The 22,486-nt window shown below is 49.4% G+C and overlaps 1 protein-coding gene across 1 annotated transcript in view; it reads left to right on the top strand.

The window, feature by feature from the left end:
- Positions 1 to 22,486, top strand: part of DOLPP1 (dolichyldiphosphatase 1) — a 95,203-nt gene that overhangs the window by 59,728 nt on the left and 12,989 nt on the right. Inside the window, exons 4-7 of the mRNA XM_085614015.1 lie at positions 6,806 to 6,905; positions 19,988 to 20,086; positions 21,474 to 21,602; positions 21,913 to 22,002. Of these exons, the coding sequence (XP_085470141.1) occupies positions 6,806 to 6,905; positions 19,988 to 20,086; positions 21,474 to 21,602; positions 21,913 to 22,002 (418 nt within the window). The remainder of the gene's footprint in view (positions 1 to 6,805; positions 6,906 to 19,987; positions 20,087 to 21,473; positions 21,603 to 21,912; positions 22,003 to 22,486) is intronic.

Here is a 22,486-nt window from a genome sequence, read left to right as displayed (position 1 = left end):
CAAGGTGCAGGCAGAGTTCTTTAAAAAGGTGAGTTACTCGAGAGCTTACAAACAGTGAATGCGGCACAATATAAAACTAATTGCAGGGTACAAATACTCCAGTAGTTAAAAAGAATGAATCAGGCGTATATAAAAAGCAATTGGAAACAATGAATGTGGCGCATAAGGTAATTGCAGGGTAAAAGTGAAATACACATGCTCAAACGAGGACAGCCCACAGTCAGGCTAACGTGAAGAATTTGGAGTTGTCATAGAGCTCATTAATGGAGGGGTCTCGGAAAAATGGTCTGAACAGATGAGCCCAGAAGACCCACAAACCTGGCTAGGACACTCCAGAAAATTGTCGGGGAAAACCATGCTCGCCTCAACTTTCTTGATGGATGCAATCTTCAAGGCTGGGAGTTTGAGCTGGGCTATAGTCGAATTGACATAAAACTCAGGAAATCCAAGGTCTCCGAGGGAACCAACAGAGATTTTGCAACATTGGTGACAAATCCCAGCTCCTGGAGCAATTGGGCCGTCCAAGAGAAATCGAGAACTGTGTCTTTCTGTTGAGCCATGATAATGAAGTCGTTTAAGTAGATTATTAAGCGTACTGCTCTCTCCCTGAGGGACTCCACAATGGGCCTTAGCAACTTAAAGTACCAAAAAGCTGAAGACGGACCAAACACTTTGTATTCCTGAACTGTCTCCTACACCCATGCTTCCTTTGTGATCTTTTCCCAATTGTGGAGAAAATGCTTGATCCTGTCCCCCAAGACCACATCATAAGTGTGAATAATCTTTACCTGTAAAAGTGGAGTCGGGGGAATCCTCCTCGATAGTACTTATAGAAATGACAACGCCCCCTCCTGGCTCTGGAGGGGTGGAAGGTTTGTTGCCCAGCATTCGCCATTGCCCCTCTCTTTTGGAGCTACAGACCTTTGCAGCGTCCAGCCTTCGCAAAAAGTACACTGTTGAAGACTTCCTTTAGAAAGGTTTGGGCATTAACCAAAGCCTCAAACGTGGCCACATATTTTCCTAGGTCTTTTACGAATCTGTCACCAAAGAGAAGACAGTTTGCCAGGGGGCCTGCTTCGACATGGCTAATTCCGCCAACTTGGGGTCAGTACGCATCAGTAATGATTTGCGTCACTCAGCGGAATGGGGCAATTGGCATTGAGGCAAATAGAGGGCAGTTTAAGTCCAATTTATCTGGATTTCTTTGCTGCCTCATTGCGACCAGTAGTAGTTCCTAACTCTTGGGAAAGGGCAAATGTTATCCTGCTCCTTAAAAAAAAAAAAAACTAACGCTGACCTGGAAATCCTGTCTAATTTTAGACCCATTTGCCTGCACCCTCGGGTTTCAAAGTTACTTGAGAATATTAACACCCAATTATCTACTTTTTGGGATATTTTCAATCATCTTCACCCATCACAAATGGGCTTCAATGCCGCCCTAATTTTGTTAGATCTCTCCACAGCGTTTGAAACGCTCACATGAGATCCTGTTGCAGCACCTAGCTTTGATTGGGGTGGAGGGGACGCCCTTAAAATGGCTGGGTTATTTTTTGACCACCGAAAACAAGTCATATGGCTTAAGCTGTTTAAGTGCGGGGTCCCACCCCCTCCCCCAACAGAGGTTTCTAAGAACCTAGGGGTGCACCTTGATGTTCACCTATCTTTTAAATCCCAGATTTCGGCAGTGGTTAAGGCCTCCTGTTGGATACTCTGTATGCTGAGCAAATATTTGGATTTCCTACCATGGGAAGCTCTGAAATCAGTGGTTCAGGCTCTAATTCTCTCCAGATTAGACTACGCCAATGTTCTCTATTTGGGGAACCCGGATTTAATACAGCGGCTGCAAACTGTGCAGAACACGGCAATTCCACTTTTGTTTAAGCTCCCTAAACATGCCTTGGTATCACATTACCGGAACAAACTGCGTTAGCCACTGATAAAGAAAAGAGAATTTTTAAAGCCTAGGTCATGGCGCACCGAGCTTATTTCAAGGTTGGTGCAAAACACTTGTTAAACTACATGAATACAGCCCACGAAGAACCTTCCGTTCAGAGTCTGCCCCCGACTATTAGTTATCCCACACACCAAGTGTAAGAAGCTGGGTGGCTTGGCCTGTTTTGTTTTGGCAGACAAGCACTGGAATGAGCTTCCCTTACAACTCGGATGCATTCCAGACAAAACCATTTTTCAGAAGCAATTAACCTCATTTGTTCAAATTGTCGGGTGGATGATGTTTCTTGTCTGGTCGTTTACCTTCGTGCTGGGGCACTCCCGTAGAAGCTGTGTGTTTCAGAAATATTTTCATTCAGTGCAGAGAAGGCAAACCGCTCTCTGGGACCACCCCAGTAAAATATCTGAGTCAACGGGAACATTTGTTTCTTTGGCCTGAACCGCCATTTCCAGAATTTTTGTTATTGGACCCGACGGATCCAGAAGCTTTTCTTTACAAATGTGCCAGGCTGTCAATCCCTTTCTTAGGATCACAGGAGTTTTTTTTCAGCAAAGCTGTCAGGTTGTGATCAAGGTCGGAGGTGTCTGCGACCTTGCCCCCAAGTACAGGCCTAGGGCATTTGGAACAGAGTTTTGCATGGACCTCCCTCTCAAAACCTTCCGTAGATAGGATTGAACATAGTCTGCTACCTCCGGACTGGGGGGTCCACTCAGTCGAGTCCAGGTGTGTAGTATCATCTGGCTCAAAATCTAACAACCTGGCTTGTGACCTAGTAGGTGCCTCCACCAGATAGACTTTCTCTTTCGTTTTAAAGTCCTGGGCTGTAGGTCCTCCTTGGACTGATTAGATCTAGAAGAGTGAGATGAATAATCAAGGGACGGGTAATGCCCCAGAAGGTCCTGGCACTGAAGAGGCACCATAGCCTTTGTCTAGTAAGGCGGGAGGAGTTCTCCTCTGAAGAGACTCCAAGTGATTCCAAGTGGAAGTCTCCGGTTGGGGAGGGGGAGAGGTCCACCAACCTAACATCCAGGAAAAGGGAATCCACTGAGTTTTCTGTACCCAATTCTGTTCAGGCATAGCGCTTTTAAAAGTTTGGTGAAAGGGCACAGTGCTAGTGCAAGGTTTACAGACTCTTGTATAGTTATCCAAGGCTTTCTTCGTAAGGAGCAACCCCATATGCCACATAGTTCTATTACTCTTCAGGGATGTAGTGAGCCATAATTGTGCAATGCACCGAGTCCTGGCCTTCAAAGAAGAGAGTCTGAGTGGGAGGGGGCAGCCCCAAACAGGTGATGTAACAGGGAAAGTAATCCCCCCCCCCCCCAACCGCAGGATCGGCACAATGAAGAGGAAGCTGCCTGTATCCCTAAGGCAGAGCCCTTTAATCTGTTTACCACCCCCTTCGGCAGAGGAACGCTGCACTGAGCCGCGTGGCGAAGGGAAAATGTTTTTCCTGGTGCGCACCGGAGAAATCTAGAATGGGTGTACTGCGCATGCGGGGGACCAACCACGAAAAGAGGATAAACTTCTGAAGGGCGTGTCCTCCTGCTTCAGCTCTGCTTGCTCCGCCGATAAAGTGAACCGTAATAAAATTGAAAAGACTGGTTTTCAGTGACAATCCTACAATTTAATGAGCCAGGGGTCACCGCTAAGAGCATCACGCTTGACGGGCCCAGGCCAGAGAGGTCAAAAGAATTCAACTAGCACTTACCTGTGGCTGGACTATGGAGTCTTATTGGGGCTGGTGGGCCCTGATTGGTGGAGGCGGATGATGTTGGGGCTGTGTTGTGCCTTTTGTAAAATGTAGTTGTTCTACTGTTATATTTATGTTCTGTGTTTGGATTGGCTTCTGTAATTTTCAATAGTAAAGGAAGAGATAAATAATTCGTAGTCTCTGGTCCTGACGTTTATTTATAATTTTTTTTTTATAGCGCTCACTAGACCAGAAGGTATCCGAGCGCTTTACATATAATGCGAAATCATAACCATGAAGTACATGCATAAATATAGACAAAGAAAGTTGCTGGCCCTCACACATAGGAACAGCATGAGCTAAAAGAGTACAAGACTTAGTAGACAGCTGAGATTTTTTTACCGCTGCACCAGGTCAAGACAGAATGTGCGTAAGGTTTGGGAACCTAGCTCAGTTAGGGTGTGTGTTAAAGTATTTGTTGAACAGTAGGTGTTCAAGGTCCAGTTTGAAGCTGGAAAAAGAGCGGTAGCAGTGCAGGTGTCTCCGGATAGAGTTACAGATCCTGGGAGCATTTCCAGAAAATGAGCGTGTCTGGGTGGATTTCTTTTTCAGTTTGGGAGGTACGAGAAGAAGTGAGTTGGAGCTCCTTAGAGGTCCGGCTCTTCCAGCTTTTGAATGTTTATTCTCCAGATAGTTAGGGTTATGTGTGTAAAGGGCTTTGTGGGTGATACAAGCGGTCTCGACATAGAATCAGTGCTGATTTACATATGGCTGTTCTTTGGAATGGCATAGTGGGCGGAAAATGATTGACTGGAGTTCAGCCAGCGCAGTTGCCTGTGGCGGAGTCTTTTCACCCATTACCTTGAATTGTCTATTCGTAATTATACGTGACCTGTTGTCTAAATGAATTACAGTAAAACATTTTATTTACAAAAAAAAGTTCCTTCGGTCAGAGAAGCCTCTCCCTCTTTAGAAGTTGACTATAACCTTGTTCAAGCTGATGTGGCCCTCGATTTGAACTTCAACAGAAGTTGAACCCTCGTCCTATAGCGTGGCATCTGGCTTTTCTACTGGTGATGACTCTAGCTACAAAAGAATGTTAGAGTCCAGCACAAGCACCGAACCCTAAACAATACAGTATATTCTACTACAGTTAGATGTCCATCAGAACTTCCAAAATTAATATGCAATATTCATATTCAACCCAAATTGTTTCTTGTGTCCTTTCTTCTCAAATCCAATCTAAGCAGTGAAAACATGGCTTCTCCTTAGAATGAGACTGTTGCATTGTGAGGATGTTTTACTGATACTTTCTTGGATTGCCATACCGAGACTTTATAGACATATGTGCTGTTAATTTAAGCTACTGCCATGTTATATTGGTTGAAACGTTAAAGATGCTTGAAATCGGTCAGTCCTAGGCTTTTACACTAAAGTATCATTCACTGTACAGCGCACTGTGACTGAGGATTAAATGATAAATCCGTATCGTTACAGGCTAACCATTTGTGTTGTGGAACATGTCTTAGTCGTTGAAGGTGATGGGCAGCACAGGAGCGCTTGAAATAAGAAACTGGCAAAGTCCCGAATTAAGAGTGTATAATCCTGGTCTAGTGGAGTTCAACTTGTAAGAGGAGTATGCAGACATAGGGCCCCTTAGAGCAGGAATAGGAGTAGTTGACGGAGGGGAGTCCATCAGATGGGATATCTTTAAGGGGGGGTGGATAAACATAGATTATAAAGTTGATCACTTGCAGTGCTTGTGCTTGTGTAAGGCATGGAGTAAGGTGAGGTAGTTCCACAGAATAGCCCCCAGCCAAAGATTGTTTGGAGTAGAATTTAGTCCTCAGTTCTCGCCTCCATTTCAGACATTGAGGCGGATGACACGTGAAAAAGGAGTTTCAGAGATGCAAGCCTTGTAAACATCTGCCAACTTGCGTTTGTTCTTTTACTAATGGAAGTCCAGCATATTATGTAGGTTCGTCAATGGCATTCAGGCCCCCTGGTTAGGTTAGAGTACTTCACTGAGGACTTGATGTGCACTTTTGATTCCATGCTTTCTTTCTTCGGTAGTCCGTTAGTGTCCGGTCTTCATTGCACAGTGGTTATGAGCTTACTGCTTCAGGTGGAAGGCAAGACGTGCAGCATAGTTCTGTGTATGCCGTTGCCGCTTAATGTTCCAGTTCTTTGGTTGAATAAGCCTTTTTCTAAGAACAGAGTAACATTGTGGAGAATAGTTAGGAGTAGGTTTCTCACTCCCATGAGTGTTCTACATGGTATAAGGCAGTCTTGGTGGTGGCATTGATTTGTGGTACAAATGTCAAGTTGTCTTCCAATGTCACCCGTGGGTTATCGATGAAATTCCTTCGGGCATGACACTGAGCCATTGTTTGGAGCAAAGTAAACTTCTGGAATGATCCCAAGAGGAGTGGGGTTTGGGGAATTATGAACGAGGCCCGTTGTATCCCAGTGAATGAAAGGGAGCAGATTGAACATGAAGGAGAATTGCTAAAAGTGGTTTCATGAAAAGTAGTAGTAAACAGTTCTCCGGAGTACGCAAGTGTTTGCAAAAGGGGGACCAATGAAACCTCCTGAAGAAGAATTCCTTTGCCTGTAATATATAAAAGTCTTGTCTACGTGAAATGCGTTTGGGCCGTCTCATCCTTGTTTCCTTAATGGAAGGCTCAATAGTGATGTCCAAGGTTCTGTTTTGGTGGAGTTGAGGCATGTGCCATCAGAGTTGCTGTCCTGGTAAAATTCTGGGGTTGATGCCTGAGCTTGCTGTCTGTCTGAGACACTAGAGTGATTTCTGCATGTGGTTCTTCTATGTGCTGTACGAGGTGTGTCTAAGTGGAACACTGGGTGGGATGATTTTGCCTACATATAAGGTTGTTTCTGTTTAAGGTGTGGACTCGTTAGGAGCATAGGGTGGGCGGGTGTCGGAGTAGAGGATTGGGGTGCTCCTCATCTAAGGTGCTTCTTTCTGAGCCTGAATGTGGGCTTGTATGTCTGAGGTGGCTTCATGGAGCAGTATTTGTGGATGCAGGGTCTGCATTTTAGTTGCAGTAGATAGCTTTAGCTTTAACCTTGGCTTTCCTGTAGCGCTCCAGGTGGGCTGCTGAAACGGTTCAACCAGCTGTGCGCCGTGTTCTCTCTCTTAGGAGCCCACACCACGGTCACCACGGAATATGGCCTGCCCTCCAGTCATTCCCAGTTCATGTGGTTCTTCTCCGTCTACGCCTTCCTTTTCCTGTATTTAAGGTGAGACCCTTCTTTAATGCTGTTAATGGGAGACTTTTGTACTTCAACACGTGACGGTCCATTCTGTATTTCTCGATGTGAGGAAACAAGGTGCATATCTGTGTGCACATTACTACAATGTGTTCTGTCTTGGTTGCCTACAAGAGTTCAATGCCAGTGGTGCGTAGCACAGTATACAGTGTCTGCATATCACCCTTGCTAGCAATGACTGTGTACTCTTGTTTTACATCGTTGCCCCATGCCGTGACTATCTAGCACAACATGTGCGCAGCAAGACTGCAATGGTTTCACAGTGTCCATATCGCCATGACTTGTGCACAGAGCCTAGACAGGACCCATTCTGGCCATGACTCTTTTTCAAAGTGTAGTGTCTCTTTTTTGATTCATACTCTCAGTACAGGGTCTTCTCATCACTCTGCCACCCCTGACTGAGAGTGTTTCAGTGTCTGCACACTGTCCTGTCCTGCTTTGATGTACTCAGTCTATAATATCTTCACATCACCCATCCACGCCTGTCTGTCTAAAAGTGCTTGTGTATGTCTGTCTCCTTTCTGCACTTCGGTCCGGTTGGGGATGTGAAAATATCACTTTAATTTAAGTGTATTAAGTAAACAATTCAGGTAACGTATATTCACCTAAGAAACGTACCAATTTGTAATGTATTTTTAAAGTTCAAGTAGTAAGGCCTCAGATGAGGCAAAATAGTATAATTATTGCATATTTTTTGTATCACTGCTTCTACTGTATCAGCATGAATGTGGGTGAGATACTCTGTGTTGCTGCACGTTCTTCAGTGTGAGATGGTCAATTAATCGCTCAGCCTGTGTGTGAGATCCCAGAACACCTTACTAGAGAGTATCATATTTTAAACAAAAAACTACCTGCCAGTCTCGAGGCACATTTCCTTCCTTTCAGAGAGCCAATAAAACAAAATAATACGGACTATGAAGAGGCGGCTGCTTTCAACCTTAGTAATGACCATGGTCAGTAAATCCTTTGTAAGAGTGAAATGTGCTTTTCGTCCTCGGGCTAGCCCAGCAGTGACCGAGGACACTACTTGAGAAGTTTATCTTCCCCTGGAATTCAGGCAGTGTCCAAACTTAAGGGTTCTGCTCTTTTGCTCTTACTCACCTACTTTGTGTACTATTGACTCAGAACTACACACCATTAAACAACTTTTGGTGTGGTATTTTACTCCATCATTTTTTGTGGCAGAACTTGTTTGTAAAAAAAATGTCCACAGAAGATCTGCCTTCACCATCCGAAAAGTTCCCCTGTGGCAAAATGAGAAAAAGAAAAGAGCCCAGTTCAAGATTGTCCTTTCCTTTCTAATTCTGTTTCATGCGTTATTCCGCTTGCCTCCACATCCCATCTTCTTATGTTGTGTATTGATTACATTTTATTCCCAATAATGATAATCTTCTAATGTTGTGTTCGAGGCATATGAGCTGCAGATTACACACTGTGCATAGATCGCCATCTGGTGTTGGGCCCGGATGTTTGCAGTTGTTTTTCCTCTTGGAAAGTCTTTGGAAGTCATGAGGTATGCGACTCCTCCTTTGGATCGTATTGCGCATGGGCTTCGGCTCCATCCTTAGATTGTTTTTTTTCCGCTATCTGGCTTGGATGTGTTCTTCGCGCTCCGGTTCCGAACCGTTTTCAGTTCTTCTGATCAGCGCGCAATCCTTTCCCTTTCCGCGGTATTGTTTCGATCGCGATCTCCACACTCAACGCGACTCATCATTCTAAGGCTTAGATTCCGGTCGTCGACTAAGGCCTTTGGGCCTACCTGGCCTCCTGTCCTGGCTGATAGAAAGGACGCCATTCAAAAAGTGTCCTCGATGTGGGTCGAAGTTTCCCCACACCCACATGAGGTGTGCAACCTCTGCCTCTCCCCAGAACACGAGGCAAGAGACTGTCCGGCTTGCAAATCCTTCCATTCGAAGAAGACTATTCGGGACCGACGAGCGAGGATAACAATGGCTCTCTCATCGACTTCCATCCCCAACGACATCTTCGGAGAAGGCGTCGATGTTCCGGAAGAGCAGCATACCGAAAAGGGCAAAAAACCAAAGGCCCTCGAAACGCACACCTCGAAGCCGAAAGTCACCTCGGAACCGAGGAAACAAACAGACATTTCAAAGCCCCACGGTTCAAAACAACAAACTGATGCCGAATCGAAGCCTAAGAAACCTACGGCTCTGACACATCCGGCACCAAAGGATCGACCCCCCCCAGATGAACTATTTCAGCCTGATCCACTACAAAAAGACACTTGTGAAGGACCCTAAAACCAATCAATCAATCAAAGACATTTATAGAGCGCACTACTTACCCGTAGGGTCTCAAGGCGCTTGGGGGGGAGGGGGGTGCCGTTACTGCTCGAACAGCCAGGTCTTGAGCTTCTTCCTGAAGGAGAGGTGGTCTTGGGTCAGGCGCAGGTCGGGAGGGAGGGAGTTCCAGGTCTTGGCGGCCAGGTAGGAGAAGGACCTTCCTCCTGTTGTCGCTCTTTGGATGCGGGGGACGGCGGCGAGGGCGTGGCTGGCTGATCGGAGGTGGCGTTTGGGAGCGTAGAAGTTGATGCGGTTGTTGAGGTAGCTCGGGCCTTGATCGTGTAGGGCTTTGTGTGCGTGGGTGAGGAGACGGAAGGTGATTCTTTTGTTGACGGGGAGCCAATGCAGGTCTCTCAGATGTCCGGAGATGTGGCTGTTACGTGGGATGTCGAGGATGAGTCTGGCTGAGGCGTTCTGGATCCGTTGGAGTCTCTTCTGGAGCTTGGCGGTGGTTCCGGCGTAGAGGGCGTTGCCGTAGTCCAGTCGGCTGGTGACGAGGGCCTGGGTGACAGTCTTCCTGGTCTCGGTGGGGATCCACCGGAAGATCTTCCGTAGCATGCGCAGGATGTTGAAGCACGACGAGGAGACGGCGTTGACTTGTCTGGTCATGGAGAGGGAAGAGTCCAGGATGAAGCCCAGGTTGCGTGCGTGGTCCGTCGGTTTGGGTGCGGTGCCCAGGGCGGGGGGCCACCAGGAGTCGTCCCAGGCGGAGGGCGAGGAGCCCAGGATGAGGACCTCCGTCTTGTCTGAGTTCAGTTTCAGGCGGCTGGTCGTCATCCACTCGGCTACATCTTTCATCCCTTCGTGAAGGTTGGCTCTGGCGGCGGCGGGGTCGTTGGTCAGGGAGAGGATCAGCTGGGTGTCGGCGTAGGAGATGATGTTGAGGTTGTGTTGGCGTGCGATGGCCGCGAGGGGGCTCATGTAGACGTTGAAGAGGGTGGGGCTCAGCGAGGATCCTTGAGGGACGCCGCAGATGACTTCGGTGGCCTGTGACTTGTACGGTGGTAGGCGGACTCTCTGTGTTCTTCCGTCGAGGAAGGAGATGATCCATTCCAGTGCCTTCTCCTGGATTCCGACGTTGCTGAGGCGCTGCACTAGGGTGCGGTGGCAGACAGTGTCGAATGCCGCGGAGAGGTCTAGGAGGATGAGGGCCGCTGTTTCTCCGTTGTCCATCAGGGCTCGGATGTCATCGGTGGCAGCGATGAGGGCGGTCTCGGTGCTGTGGTTGGCTCGGAAGCCAGACTGTGAGGGGTCGAGGGATCCATTCGTCTCGAGGAAGGCGGCCAGCTGTTTGTTGACGGTCTTGATGACTTTAGCTGGAAACGGGAGGAGCGAGATGGGGCGGTAATTCTTGAGGTCGGTGGGGTCGGGTGTTGGTTTCTTGAGTAGAGCGCTGAGTTCGGCGTGTTTCCAGCTCTCCGGGAAGGTGGCGGTGTCGAAGGAGGTGTTGATGATGTCCCGCAGGTGGGGTGCGCTGACAGCGTCGGCCATGTTGAAGACGTGGTGAGGGCAGGGGTCGGTCGGAGATCCGGAGTGGATGGAGTTCATCATGCGGATGGTATCTTCGGTGCTGATCGGAGTCCAGGCGCGGAGGGTGGTGGTGGGCGGTGTTGCTGCGGTCGTGGCGTGCGTCGGTTGAATGCTGAAGCTGTTGTGTATGTCCGCGATCTTGTTGTGGAAGTAGGAGGCGAGGGAGTTGCAGAGGTCTTGCGATGGGGTGATGTCGTTGTTTCCGGCGTTGGGGTTGGAGAGCTCTTTTACGATGTTGAAGAGTTCCTTGCAGTTGTGTGCGTTGTTGTCCAGCCGGTCCTTGAAAGCAGTTATCTTGGTGGCGCGGATCAGTTGGTGGTGCTTCCGGGTGGCAAGCTTGAGGGCGTTCATGTTGTCCGGTGTTGGTTCCCTTCTCCAGACTTTCTTGAGGGCTCGGCAGTTCTTCTTGGAGCTCTTGAGTTCGTCGGTGAACCATGGGGCTTTCTTGCTGCCGGGTCTGCTGGGCGGGGTCCTCAGAGGGGCGAGTTCGTCCGCGCAGTTGCTGATCCACTTCGTGAGGTTGTCGCGGCCTGGCTGGGGTTCGCTGAGCTGGCAGGAGGGTGCTGGCTCAGGGAAGCGGCGAGCTGGTCGGCTGTGATCTTGTTCCAGCTTCTTCGGGCAACCTGTTGCTGGTGGTGGTGGATCGTCGTTCTTCTGAAGGTGAAGTGGACGCAGCTGTGGTCTGTCCAGTGGAGTCATGTGGCGTGGCTGAAGGCGATGTCTTTGCTGGATGAGAAGACGGCGTCGAGTGTGTGTCCGGCGAGGTGGGTGGGGGTGGATACCAGCTGCTCGAGTCCGAGGTTGGCGAGGTTGTCGAGCAGGGTGATGGTGTTGCGGTCGCTGTTGTTCTCCAGGTGGAAGTTGAGGCCCCCCAGGAGGATGTAGTCAGCGGAGGGGAGGGCATGCGGGCAGACGAAGTCGGCGATGTCCTCACTGAATTGTGTGCGTGGTCCCGGGGGTCGGTAGATCAGGGTGCCTCTGAGGGTGGTCTTTGGGTCGGTGTGGATCTGGAAGTGCAGGTGTTCGGCGGTGGTCAGGGTGTCGTCGGTGTTGGTCGTGATGCGGATGGTGTCCCTGTGGATGATGGCGATGCCTCCTCCCATCTGGTTGGCGGTGCGGTCCCTCCGGGTGATCTTGTAGCCCTCTGGGATGGCGATGTCGGGCGCTGAGGAGTCGTTCATCCAGGTTTCCGTGAGGAAGGCAACGTCGGGGGCTGTGGTGTCGAGGAGGTTCCAGAGTTCGATGGCGTGTCTGTGGACGGAGCGGGTGTTGAGCAGGATGCACTTGAGGTGGTTGCTGCTGGTGTTCGGCTTGGCGGGTGCTGGTGCGAGGCAGGTCCGGATGCAGGTGAACTTGCAGGCGTGGCAGCTGAAGGGTCCGTGGGTGCGTCTCGGGGTGGCTCGGTAGCATCCTGGGATTCGGCCGGTGTTGAGGGTGGCGGCGGTGTACGTCCGGCGGGTGGGCAGGGGTCCTCGAGGGCCAGGGGTCCTGGCACTGGGCGCGGTCCAGGCGCGGACGGGCGCAGACGGGCTTACCTTTGGCGCGCCTTCGGCGCACAATCGGCGCGCCCGCTGCGCGTGACCGCTGCGCGTTCGCCCGGTCGCCATATATGGCGAAGTGTGAGGGGGGCGGAGCAGCTGGGAGGCGTGAGCGGGGAGGGTACAGAAAGAAAAAAGGGGCGGGGTTAGCGGCGGTGGCGGGAAGCGGGGAGCGGGTAGGGAAGAGACGGAGGAAAACAGGCAAACGCGCAATCAGGCAGAAATTACAATATCACAAACACAATAACAAAATGCAAAGGGGCACACGTCGAGAAAGCGGGGAATAGGAGCCTGCAGGACAGGCGAGCTCAGCGCTACACGGAGCCCACGCCGCTCGGTGGCAGGGGGCGTGGTCACACGGCGGCGGCCGGGGCAGCGAGGCAGACAGGCGGGGAGGCACACGCAGCAGCTGGTGGCCGTGCGGCGCGGGGGTGTCCTAAGCTAGGTCACACTCACCTGCGTCGCACGGTCGCCATATATGGCCAAGTGCGAGGGGGGCGGAGCAGCTGGGAGGCGGGAGCGGGGAGGGTACAGAAAGAAAAAAGGGGCGGGGTTAGCGGCGGTGGCGGGGAGCGGGTAGGGAAGAGACGGAGGGAAACAGGCAAACGCGCAATCAGGCAGAAATTACAATATCACAAACACAATAATTACAAAATACAAAGGGGCACACGTCGAGAAAGCGGGGAATAGGAGCCTGCAGGACAGGCGAGCTCAGCGCTACACGGAGCCCACGCCGCTCGGTGGCAGGGGGCGTGGTCACACGGCGGCGGCCGGGGCAGCGAGGCAGACAGGCGGGGAGGCACACGCAGCAGCTGGTGGCCGTGCGGCGCGGGGGTGTCCTAAGCTAGGTCACACTCACCTGCGTCGCACGGTCGCCATATATGGCCAAGTGCGAGGGGGGCGGAGCAGCTGGGAGGCGGGAGCGGGGAGGGTACAGAAAGAAAAAAGGGGCGGGGTTAGCGGCGGTGGCGGGGAGCGGGTAGGGAAGAGACGGAGGAAAACAGGCAAACGCGTAATCAGGCAGAAATTACAATATCACAAACACAATAATTACAAAATACAAAGGGGCACACGTCGAGAAAGCGGGGAATAGGAGCCTGCAGGACAGGCGAGCTCAGCGCTACACGGAGCCCACGCCGCTCGGTGGCAGGGGGCGTGGTCACACGGCGGCGGCCGGGGCAGCAAGGCAGACAGGCGGGGAGGCACACGCAGCAGCTGGTGGCCGTGCGGCGCGGGGGGTGTCATACATTTGATGCTCGGTATCAAAAAGAGACCGCTGGACAAGCCTGTCCCAGCTCCACCTCCAAAGAGAAGAGACTTTGCTACCTCCCCTTTGAGACTGCCTTCTTCTCCTCCTCCTCCTCCTCCTCCTCCTCCTCCTCCTCCACCTCCTCCTCCTCCTCCTTCTCCTCCTCCTCCTCCTCCTCCTCCTCCTCCTCCTCCTCCTCCTCCTCCTCCTCCTTCCCACCTCATCATTCTTCCACACCCTCTCCTGATGAGGATGAGGACGACGTCTACAACGACACAGGAGACGGGCCGCATGACCAGCCCACAGGGGACCCCACTCCTACAGGCTCCCCAGACCCATGGGACGACTACAACATCCCAGACGTCCCTAACATTCCCGCAGGACGACCTTTACCCTTCAAGACCCTTCCCCCCCCCCCCCCCCCCCCCCCCTCCCCAAAGACACAATGGGGTTTAACCAACTGCTCCATAGGGCTGCACACTACCACGGAGTTGATGTCCATACAGACCCAGTGGAGGAGGACTTCCTCCTAGATACTTTTGACACTACACAGAGGGCCACTTCCATTCTGCCCATGCTTAAAGGAGTTATTAAGCACGCACCGGAGGTCTTTAAAGACCCGGTCAGGGCCAGGGTCATCAACCCTCGCATTGAGAAAGTATAAGGCAGCCCCTACAGACCCCACCTACATCAGAGGCCCCGCACCACTAGACTCCCTAGTAGTCTCCAATGCGAGGAAGCATGCAAACTCCCAGGCATCAGGTGAGGCTCCACCACCCGATAAGGAGTCCAAACTCCTGGATGCCTATGGCAAGCGAACTGCATCCCAGGCTGCCAACATATGGCGCATTGCAAACATCCAAGCGCTTTTAGCAAGATATGACAGGGCACATTATGATGAACTGGAAGCCATAATGCAACACCTCCCTGACAAATACAAGAATAGGGCCAACAAGCTAATCCAGGAGGGTAAAACCCACACCTCCATTCTTTTGCGCCCCGATGTAGCCGACACTGCCTCTAGAGCAATTAACACCAGCGTCCTCCTACATATGCATGCCTGGCTACGATTTTCAGGTTTCAAACCCGAGGTGCAGAGTTCCATCCTCAACCACCCCTTTGACGAGCAACATCTGTTTGGCCCCAATGTCGACGTTGCCCTTGAAAAAATGAAAAAGGACACAGACACGGCAAAATCTATGGGAGCCTTGCAGTCGCAAGCTCCCAGGCGCTCCTTTCGCCGCACTTCATTTAGAAGCAACTCCCAGAGGCTACTCCTCCGACAGCGCCTCCACTTCCTATAAGGCCCCTACCCAATCCACCTTCACTAGGGGTTACCATAGAGGCGGCTACAGGGGTAACAACAATAAAGGCAGAGGCAAAACTAACACCTCCCGCTCTGCCTCCTCCCCTGCCCAATGACTTCCCTCCACTCCCCCCAGACCATCCCACTCCGGTCGGGGCAGACTCCACAATTTCCTTCCTGTCTGGACTACCATCACCTCAGACAGATGGGTGACACAGATAATTCGGTCAGGCTACTGCCTCGAACTAACATCTACCCCCCCCCCCCCCCCCCAAACATTCCACCCAAACAGCGCCCAATGTCACAGGAACATTTGTCACTTCTAAAGCAGGAGGTAATCTCCCTCCTACAAAAAAGTGCAATAGAACCAGTTCCTGCCCACCAAGAAAACACAGGAGTTTACTCCCTATATTTTCTCATACCGAAAAGGGACGACACTCTAAGGCCCATCCTGAACCTCAGACCCCTAAACCACTACATACACTTGGATCATTTCCACATGGTCACACTCCAGCAGGTACTTCCTCCTACTCTCCCAGAACGACTTCCTTGCCACCCTAGACCTCAAGGACGCCTATTTCCACATTCCCGTTCACAAAGCTCACAGGAAGTTTCTCAGATTTGTAGTGGACGGTCACACTATCAATTCAAAGTACTCCCATTCGGAGTCACCACAGCACCACAGGTGTTTACCAAGTGCCTAGCGGTAGTGGCAGCACACCTGCGAAGACAACACATCCACGTCTTCCCATACCTAGACGACTGGCTCATAGAAGCCAGCTCATACAACCAATGTGTACAACACACACACACACCACTATCCAACTACTTCACGAACTGGGATTCACAGTAAACCACACCAAGTCCCATCTGCAACCGTCCCACGTAAAACAATACCTCGGTGCCACCATAGACACCTCAAAAGCGCTAGCCTATCCCAGTCCTGCCAGGATAGCAAGCATTCAGGCTCTACGCGCTAAAGTTTAACCGGAACACCCTCTTCCAGCTCGAGTGTTCATGCAACTTATAGGAATGATGGCCTCTTGCATATTCATAGTACCTCACGCAAGACTGCCAATGCGTCCTCTCCAAGAGTGCTTAGCGCGCCAATGGAACCAGGCCAAGGGTCAATTGACAGATCTGGTGTTGGTAGACGGTCGTGCCCATCGCTCTCTGCAGTGGTGGACCACCAAAAACCTTTCCAAAGGGCGACCGTTCCTGGAACCGGTTCCTCAGATAGTACTGACAGCGGAAGCCTCGCTCTCCGGCTGGGGAGCTCACCTACAACATCACACAATGCAGGGCAGGTGGAAACCTCAACAAAAGTTACTCCACATGAACCATCTGGAGTTACTAGCCATATTCTTAGCCCTAAAGGCCTTTCAAACACATGTCTCAGGCAAGGCCGTCTTAGTACGCACGGACAACATGACAGCCATGTACTATATACAAAAACAAGGTGGCACACACTCTCCGCAGCTCTCTCAGCTAGCACAGAGCATATGGAGATGGGCCATTCCCCAAAAAATCTTTCTCCTAGCCCAACATGTCCCAGGAGTCCAAAACACTATGGCCGATCTGCTGAGCAGACAAACACAACAGCTCCACGAGTGGGAACTCCATCCACAAGTTCTTCACCAGTACTTTCAAATGTGGGGGCATCCACAGATCGACCTCTTCGCCACCCACAAAAACGCCAAATGCCCAAGCTTCGCCGCCAGGTATCCACACCCATTGTCCAAAGGCAATGCGATATGGATGAACTGGTCAGGCAGATTTGCGTACGCCTTTCCGCCTCTCCCACTAATTCTATTAGTGGTGCGCAAACTACAGCAACACTCCCTCACTCTCATCCTAGTAGCTCCAACTTGGGCCAGACAACCGGGGTACACCACACTGCTGGAACTATCTGTAGTACCGCACCAAAAGTTACACCTCTCTCCATGCCTCTTAACCCAGAACCATGGAGAGATCAGGCACCCGGACCCAGCTCAGCTCAATCTTGCGATCTGGCTCCTGAAATCCTAGAATTCGGTTATCTAAATCTTCCCCCTGACTGTATCAACGTCCTTAGAGAAGCTAGACGACCTACCACTAGAGCTTGCTATGCAGCCAAGTGGAAACTTTTTGTGATCTATTGTCACAACAATAACTTCAGTCCCCTAGATGTGTCCATTCAACACATCATAGGCTATTTACTACACCTACAAAGATGCAACCTAGCCTACACGTCTATTAGACTGCACCTTGCGGCCATAGCAGCTTATCTACAAAACAGGCAACATCTATCACTCTTGAGAGTACCTGCCATAAAAGCCTTCATGGAAGGCCTCAAAAGAATAATTCCCCCCAGAGTTCCACCCTCACCTGTGTGGAACCTAAACATCGTTCTCACGAGTCTAATGGGGCCTCCATTTGAACCTCTACACAAATGTGAACTTCAATTCCTAACATGGAAAACTGCTTTTCTTGTAGCCATTACTTCCCTCAGAAGGGTCAGTGAGATACAAGCACTCGCCATTCAAGAACCCTTTCTGCAAATGCACCATAACAAAGTTGTTCTCCGTACTAACCCAAAACTCCTCCCTAAAGTCATTTCTCCCTTTCATCTTAACCAATCTGTGGAACTACCCGTATTCTTCTCGCAGCCACAGACCATTGCAGAAAGAGCTCTTCACACACTAGATGTCAAACGAGCCTTACTCTACTACATCGAGAGAACACAACCCTTTCGTCAGACCAAACAACTGTTCGTGTCTTTCTCACCACCACACAAAGGCAACCCCATCCCCAAATCTGGGATAGCTAGGTGGATTGTCAAATGCATACAGATTTGCTACCACAAAGCCAAACGTATGCTCCCTGTTCCCCCTAAAGCCCACTCTACACGCAAGATAGGGTCTTCCATGGCATTTTTAGGGAACATTCCCCTAGATATCATCTGCAGAGCAGCTATCTGGTCTACACCACACACTTTCACCAAACACTATTGTGTAGATGTGCAAACTAAGCAACAAGCTAGTGTGGGCCAGACTGTACTCAAAATATTATTTCAAACGACTGCAACAGATACTGGTGGTCGCCGCTAGGAGCGAGTACTGCTATATAATCTATGCACAGTGTGTAATCTGCAGCTCGTATGCCTAGAACGGGAAATGCTACTTACCAGTATACATCTGTTCTTGGCATGTAGAGCTTCAGATCTACACACGCCCACCCGCCTCCCCGGCTACCGTTTATCTTATTTAGATACAGCACACATGGGCATCTTCACTGCTTATTACTACACTCCATCATTTCCCTGCTGGCGAGAAACAATCTGAGGATGGAGCCGAAGCCCATGCGCAATACGATCCAAAGGAGGAGTCACATACCTCGTGACTTCCAAAGACTTTCCAAGAGGAAAAACAACTGCAAACATCCGGGCCCAACACCAGATGGTGATCTATGCACAGTGTGTAGATCTGCAGCTCTACAAGAACCGATGCATACTGGTAAGTAGCATTTCCCTTATAGTGTGCTTGTATTCATGTTGATCAAGGTCCTTAGCAAGGAGTCTGTGCTATGTCTCCATTGGCTCTATGTAGCACAAGAACGGCATTGGGTCATGAAGCAATAGACCTCACGTTGTTGCTGCCTTGGAGTTGCCCAGGTTGGCCATTGCTGTGACCCTCTGTAAAGCTCGTGAATTATCTACACTTCTAGTGAATGTACGCCAGTACTTCCGAAAGGTTGTTTCAAGAACCCATCTTTTCCTTCCAAAGTCCTCTCTGATTTCCATGTAATCTGCAGTACATCACTTTCCAAATTTGTTTTCTTTTTGTTGAACCCTTTTTCTAGCAGAAAGGTTCCATCAGATACCGGGCAACAAAAGGGTCATATGGAAGTTCCTTTGATAAAAAGACAGATTGGAAAGTATGAACACTTTTTTTGTCAGTTGACTCATCCGAAGAGGGATGACGACATTTAACCAATCCAAAGCCTATTGGGTTATAGCTTGCGAAGGGGAAATGCATCCATTTCTTTAACGCCAAAGGCTCCTTTAATAATAATAATATGATTTATAAACCGCCTGGTTACTCCCTAGGTTGTGTCCCCGCGCTACTCAAGCTAAGACCTGTACTGACCCGAAGTAACAAGCTGGACCAACCTATGGTTGTGGAAAGAGCTAGGTCTTACATTTCTTACAAAAGACTACTTTCATGTGGAGATGGGTACCAGGAGCTCCTTGTATAAACATCCATAGTAGTCCTATTTGCAGAGCAGCTTCCAGGAGATCAGTTAACTCCTATTGAAGACACCGCTGTCCACAATATGACTCTTAATATGACTCTCTCTGGCACTTCTGTGGTTAAGGAGCACTCTGCCTCTCTCAGTTCACCTCTACTTTGATAGTTTGATGCTGAGTTTGTCATTCAGTGTTTACAAGTATCCGTAAAATGTTGTAATGAAGGACTTGTTTTAACCCTAGCACGCCGTCGCAGAAATCTTAATGTAATCCCTGCCCACCTCCCTGAGAAACCAGGAGGTGGATTTAGGCCGTCAGGCTTGTAGTAGGATCCCAGCGCCTTACAGAAGCTTGGCAGTGAATGGATGGTCAAGTGCCAGAGGAGGCTTCCTTTAGGAGTCCAAGCTCAGCCTGGGCGTTGAATTGTTGCTCTGTAAAGCACGGATGCATACTAAACTACTTTTTTCACTCTTCCGTTTAATAAATAGCCTATTAAAAACCTTAAAACTGACAATGAAGAGGTCACAATAAATAAACACTTGCAATGCTATCTTTTAAAGGAAAGAAAATCAGCCTTTAGCTAGCCATGTATTACAATATGTATAATTAAACGAGATCTATTTTTGAGAGATTTTCATCACACCGATGCAGAGCTGTTCCTTGTTAATGAATTCCTTGGCGATTCCCATTACAAGAAGTTAATTGTTCGCTCATTCTAGGCTGGATCTCCTCATGCCTTTGAAGAGGGACATTGAGGGCGTGGCGTGGAATGAGCGGCTTAAGCGAGCCATGCTTCACTTTCACAAGAGTCACAAAGCTCCTCCTTGGGGCTCTACTTTCAAACAGGACAGTATGACTGCCTCATTTGCAACACCTGCTTTTGTATTTTTCTTTTCAGAATGCATCAAACGAACAACGCTCGCTGCCTGGACTTATTGTGGAGACACATTCTATCTGTGTGCCTGGTGACGGGCGCTCTGCTCGTATCGTATAGTCGGTATGGGATGTTTACTAGTCCATTATTTGTCTTTGAAGTCTGCTTGTTCACTCTCTCCTTGGAGATGGCTGTGCTCCTGTTACTTTCCTTTCATACTTTCTGTGACTTCATTTTTTGTGTTGCTTTATCATAAGGGGTTAAGAGTTTCAGAAAATATCCTCCTCCAGCGTAGCCACCAGATTCTGTGCTGTTCTATTCTGGTGGCCATCCGCCCCATATGAACTATTGTCCACTTATGAAAGGGCTGTACCTTTGCCCCGTTTGGTTGCCTTAGGAAAGGTTGGATTAAGGAGTACACTCTATGGCCCACAACTCACTTAAAAACTGTCTTCCTTAAAAACTTGACTCGTCCCTTTATCTTCCTGGCAAACACCTGGAAGAATGCAGTAGCAATGAATAATCGAGTTTTTGCCTCTTACAAAAAGTGAGGCCTCCTTTTTTCAGTGCTACTATTGTATGGTAGACCCACGTAGTAGACATTTTTGGATGTAGTTGAACGGTTGGCCAGTCTTCCTTATGGGCTGGCTGGGTGTGTCTGTAGCTTGTAGAACTGTTGCAGCACAGATGCTGCTCCTTTTCTTTGCTCGTTGTGATTTCCAAGCCTTGGTCTCTGAAGTGCCATTTATGTTTCTCTTGTGCCCGGTTAAGCATGGTTGAGGCAGGGAGACTCGAGCTCTGCATGATTCTCTGATCTCCGCTTGTCTAGTCTGCTTGCCCCGAGGCCGAGCTCTTGTGGAGTCTGCCCGTCACACAATGCAGTTCTGTTGAGTCTGCAAGCTTTCACCTTTGATGCTGTATCTTAAGATTCTGTGAAGTCTGTGTGATCTCTTGGGTGCTGCAAAGTCTCAATTTCATTGGAGTCTACACGAGTGCCCCGGTGTTTCACTCCCTGTTGGAGTTTCCTTCTACTGATGGTTGATGCTTTGTCTGAGCGCTAGTCGATTCTCCATGTTCTGACTGAAGTTGTGACTGAGCTTCTCTGTAATCTGCATGCTCTGACGGTTAATGTGGTGCTTCCATTCCAGTGGAGTCTGCCTATTCAGTGGGTGTCGCTGTGTCTCTTTTCTAGCGCAGTCCGCCTGCTACTGTGGGTGATGCTGCATTGGAGCTATTCTGAACTCTGCCTTTTCTGATCCGTATAAGTTTGGGTGAGCTTGTCTTCAGCTTGAATGCTCTGATGTGGGATGCTGATCGCTTGTGAAGTTTTCCTTCTCTGTTAGCTCTTTCACTGCCTCTATGGCACATAAATACATTTGAAAACCCTGAGAATGAAAGGGGTAATTTCTAAGGTCTTGTGTAGTCGACCAGTTGTGATGGGCACTGCTGTCTATAGGACTCAGATTGCTTTCTGATGACCGGTATGTATCGCTTCCTCTCTCTTATGCAGAGTGTACCTGCTGTACCACACGTGGAGCCAAGTGGCATACGGTGGTGTCGTGGGATGTGTGATGGCCATCGCATGGTTCGCCTTCACACAGGAGATTCTAACCCCGCTGTTTCCTAGGATCGCAGCATGGTAAAACCTTTAAAATCATACTTTGTGGGCTGCATCAAATGAGAATGTGTCAAATTAGAGTACTTAAGCATTCAATCTGTGCGTTGATTGGTAACTTGTTGCATGTTGCTAGCACAGCTTTTAAATGACTTCAGACACCAGTTTCTCAGTGCAGTGAGTCAAAAGGGACACTCATGAAGTGGTACTAGCTGCTGTGAATTGTGGTCAGATGCATATTTCCTTAGCAAAAGAAGGGCGCTGATTGAGTAAAAAACTACAAACATGGGGAGTAGTCTCCAAAAATTGTATATTTTGTCTCCCTTTGATTTAGGCCGATTTCAGAGTTCCTCTTGATCCGAGATACTAGTCTTATCCCCAACATCCTGTGGTTCGAGTACACGGTCACCAGGGCTGAGGCCAGGTAAGGATATTTTTTCACCCTCTCGTTCCCCCAACTTGTTTGCATTCCACTCAGAAATAACTATTGATGGTGCACTGATTTTGTTCTACCTCCGCTGCAGCTTTTTTCTGCAATCTATTCCTGGGTTACCATAAAAAAAAAAAACAGTAAATCTGGTAGATGGCGTTTAGGCAGTTTGAACACACCGCTGTCCTATAGCTGATTTCGCAGTGAGCTTACTTTGCCATATTTGCATCTATTCGTCACTAGCACACTTTGTTTTTAACTTTATATTGCCCAGCCTATTGTTATCTAATTTACTGCGGATTCCATTGTTTTAAAAACTGTTTGATGGTTACCTCTCTGGTCTTCCCCGGCTTTCCTGCCGTTTGTTGCGGAGGGAAATCTTTATTTTTCCACACTTCCAGTGGCACGGTTCCGGCAGGGTTAGCAGTCCAGTTTCCAGCATACCCTATTTAGGAGCATGCTGGAACGGATGCGCAGT

Source organism: Triturus cristatus, chromosome 1_2 (genome assembly GCF_964204655.1).
Source record: "Triturus cristatus chromosome 1_2, aTriCri1.1, whole genome shotgun sequence".
NCBI classification, from domain to species: Eukaryota; Metazoa; Chordata; class Amphibia; order Caudata; family Salamandridae; genus Triturus; species Triturus cristatus.
The sequence above is the reverse complement of the archived record's forward strand: the minus strand, read 5'-3'. Positions and strand labels throughout refer to the sequence as shown.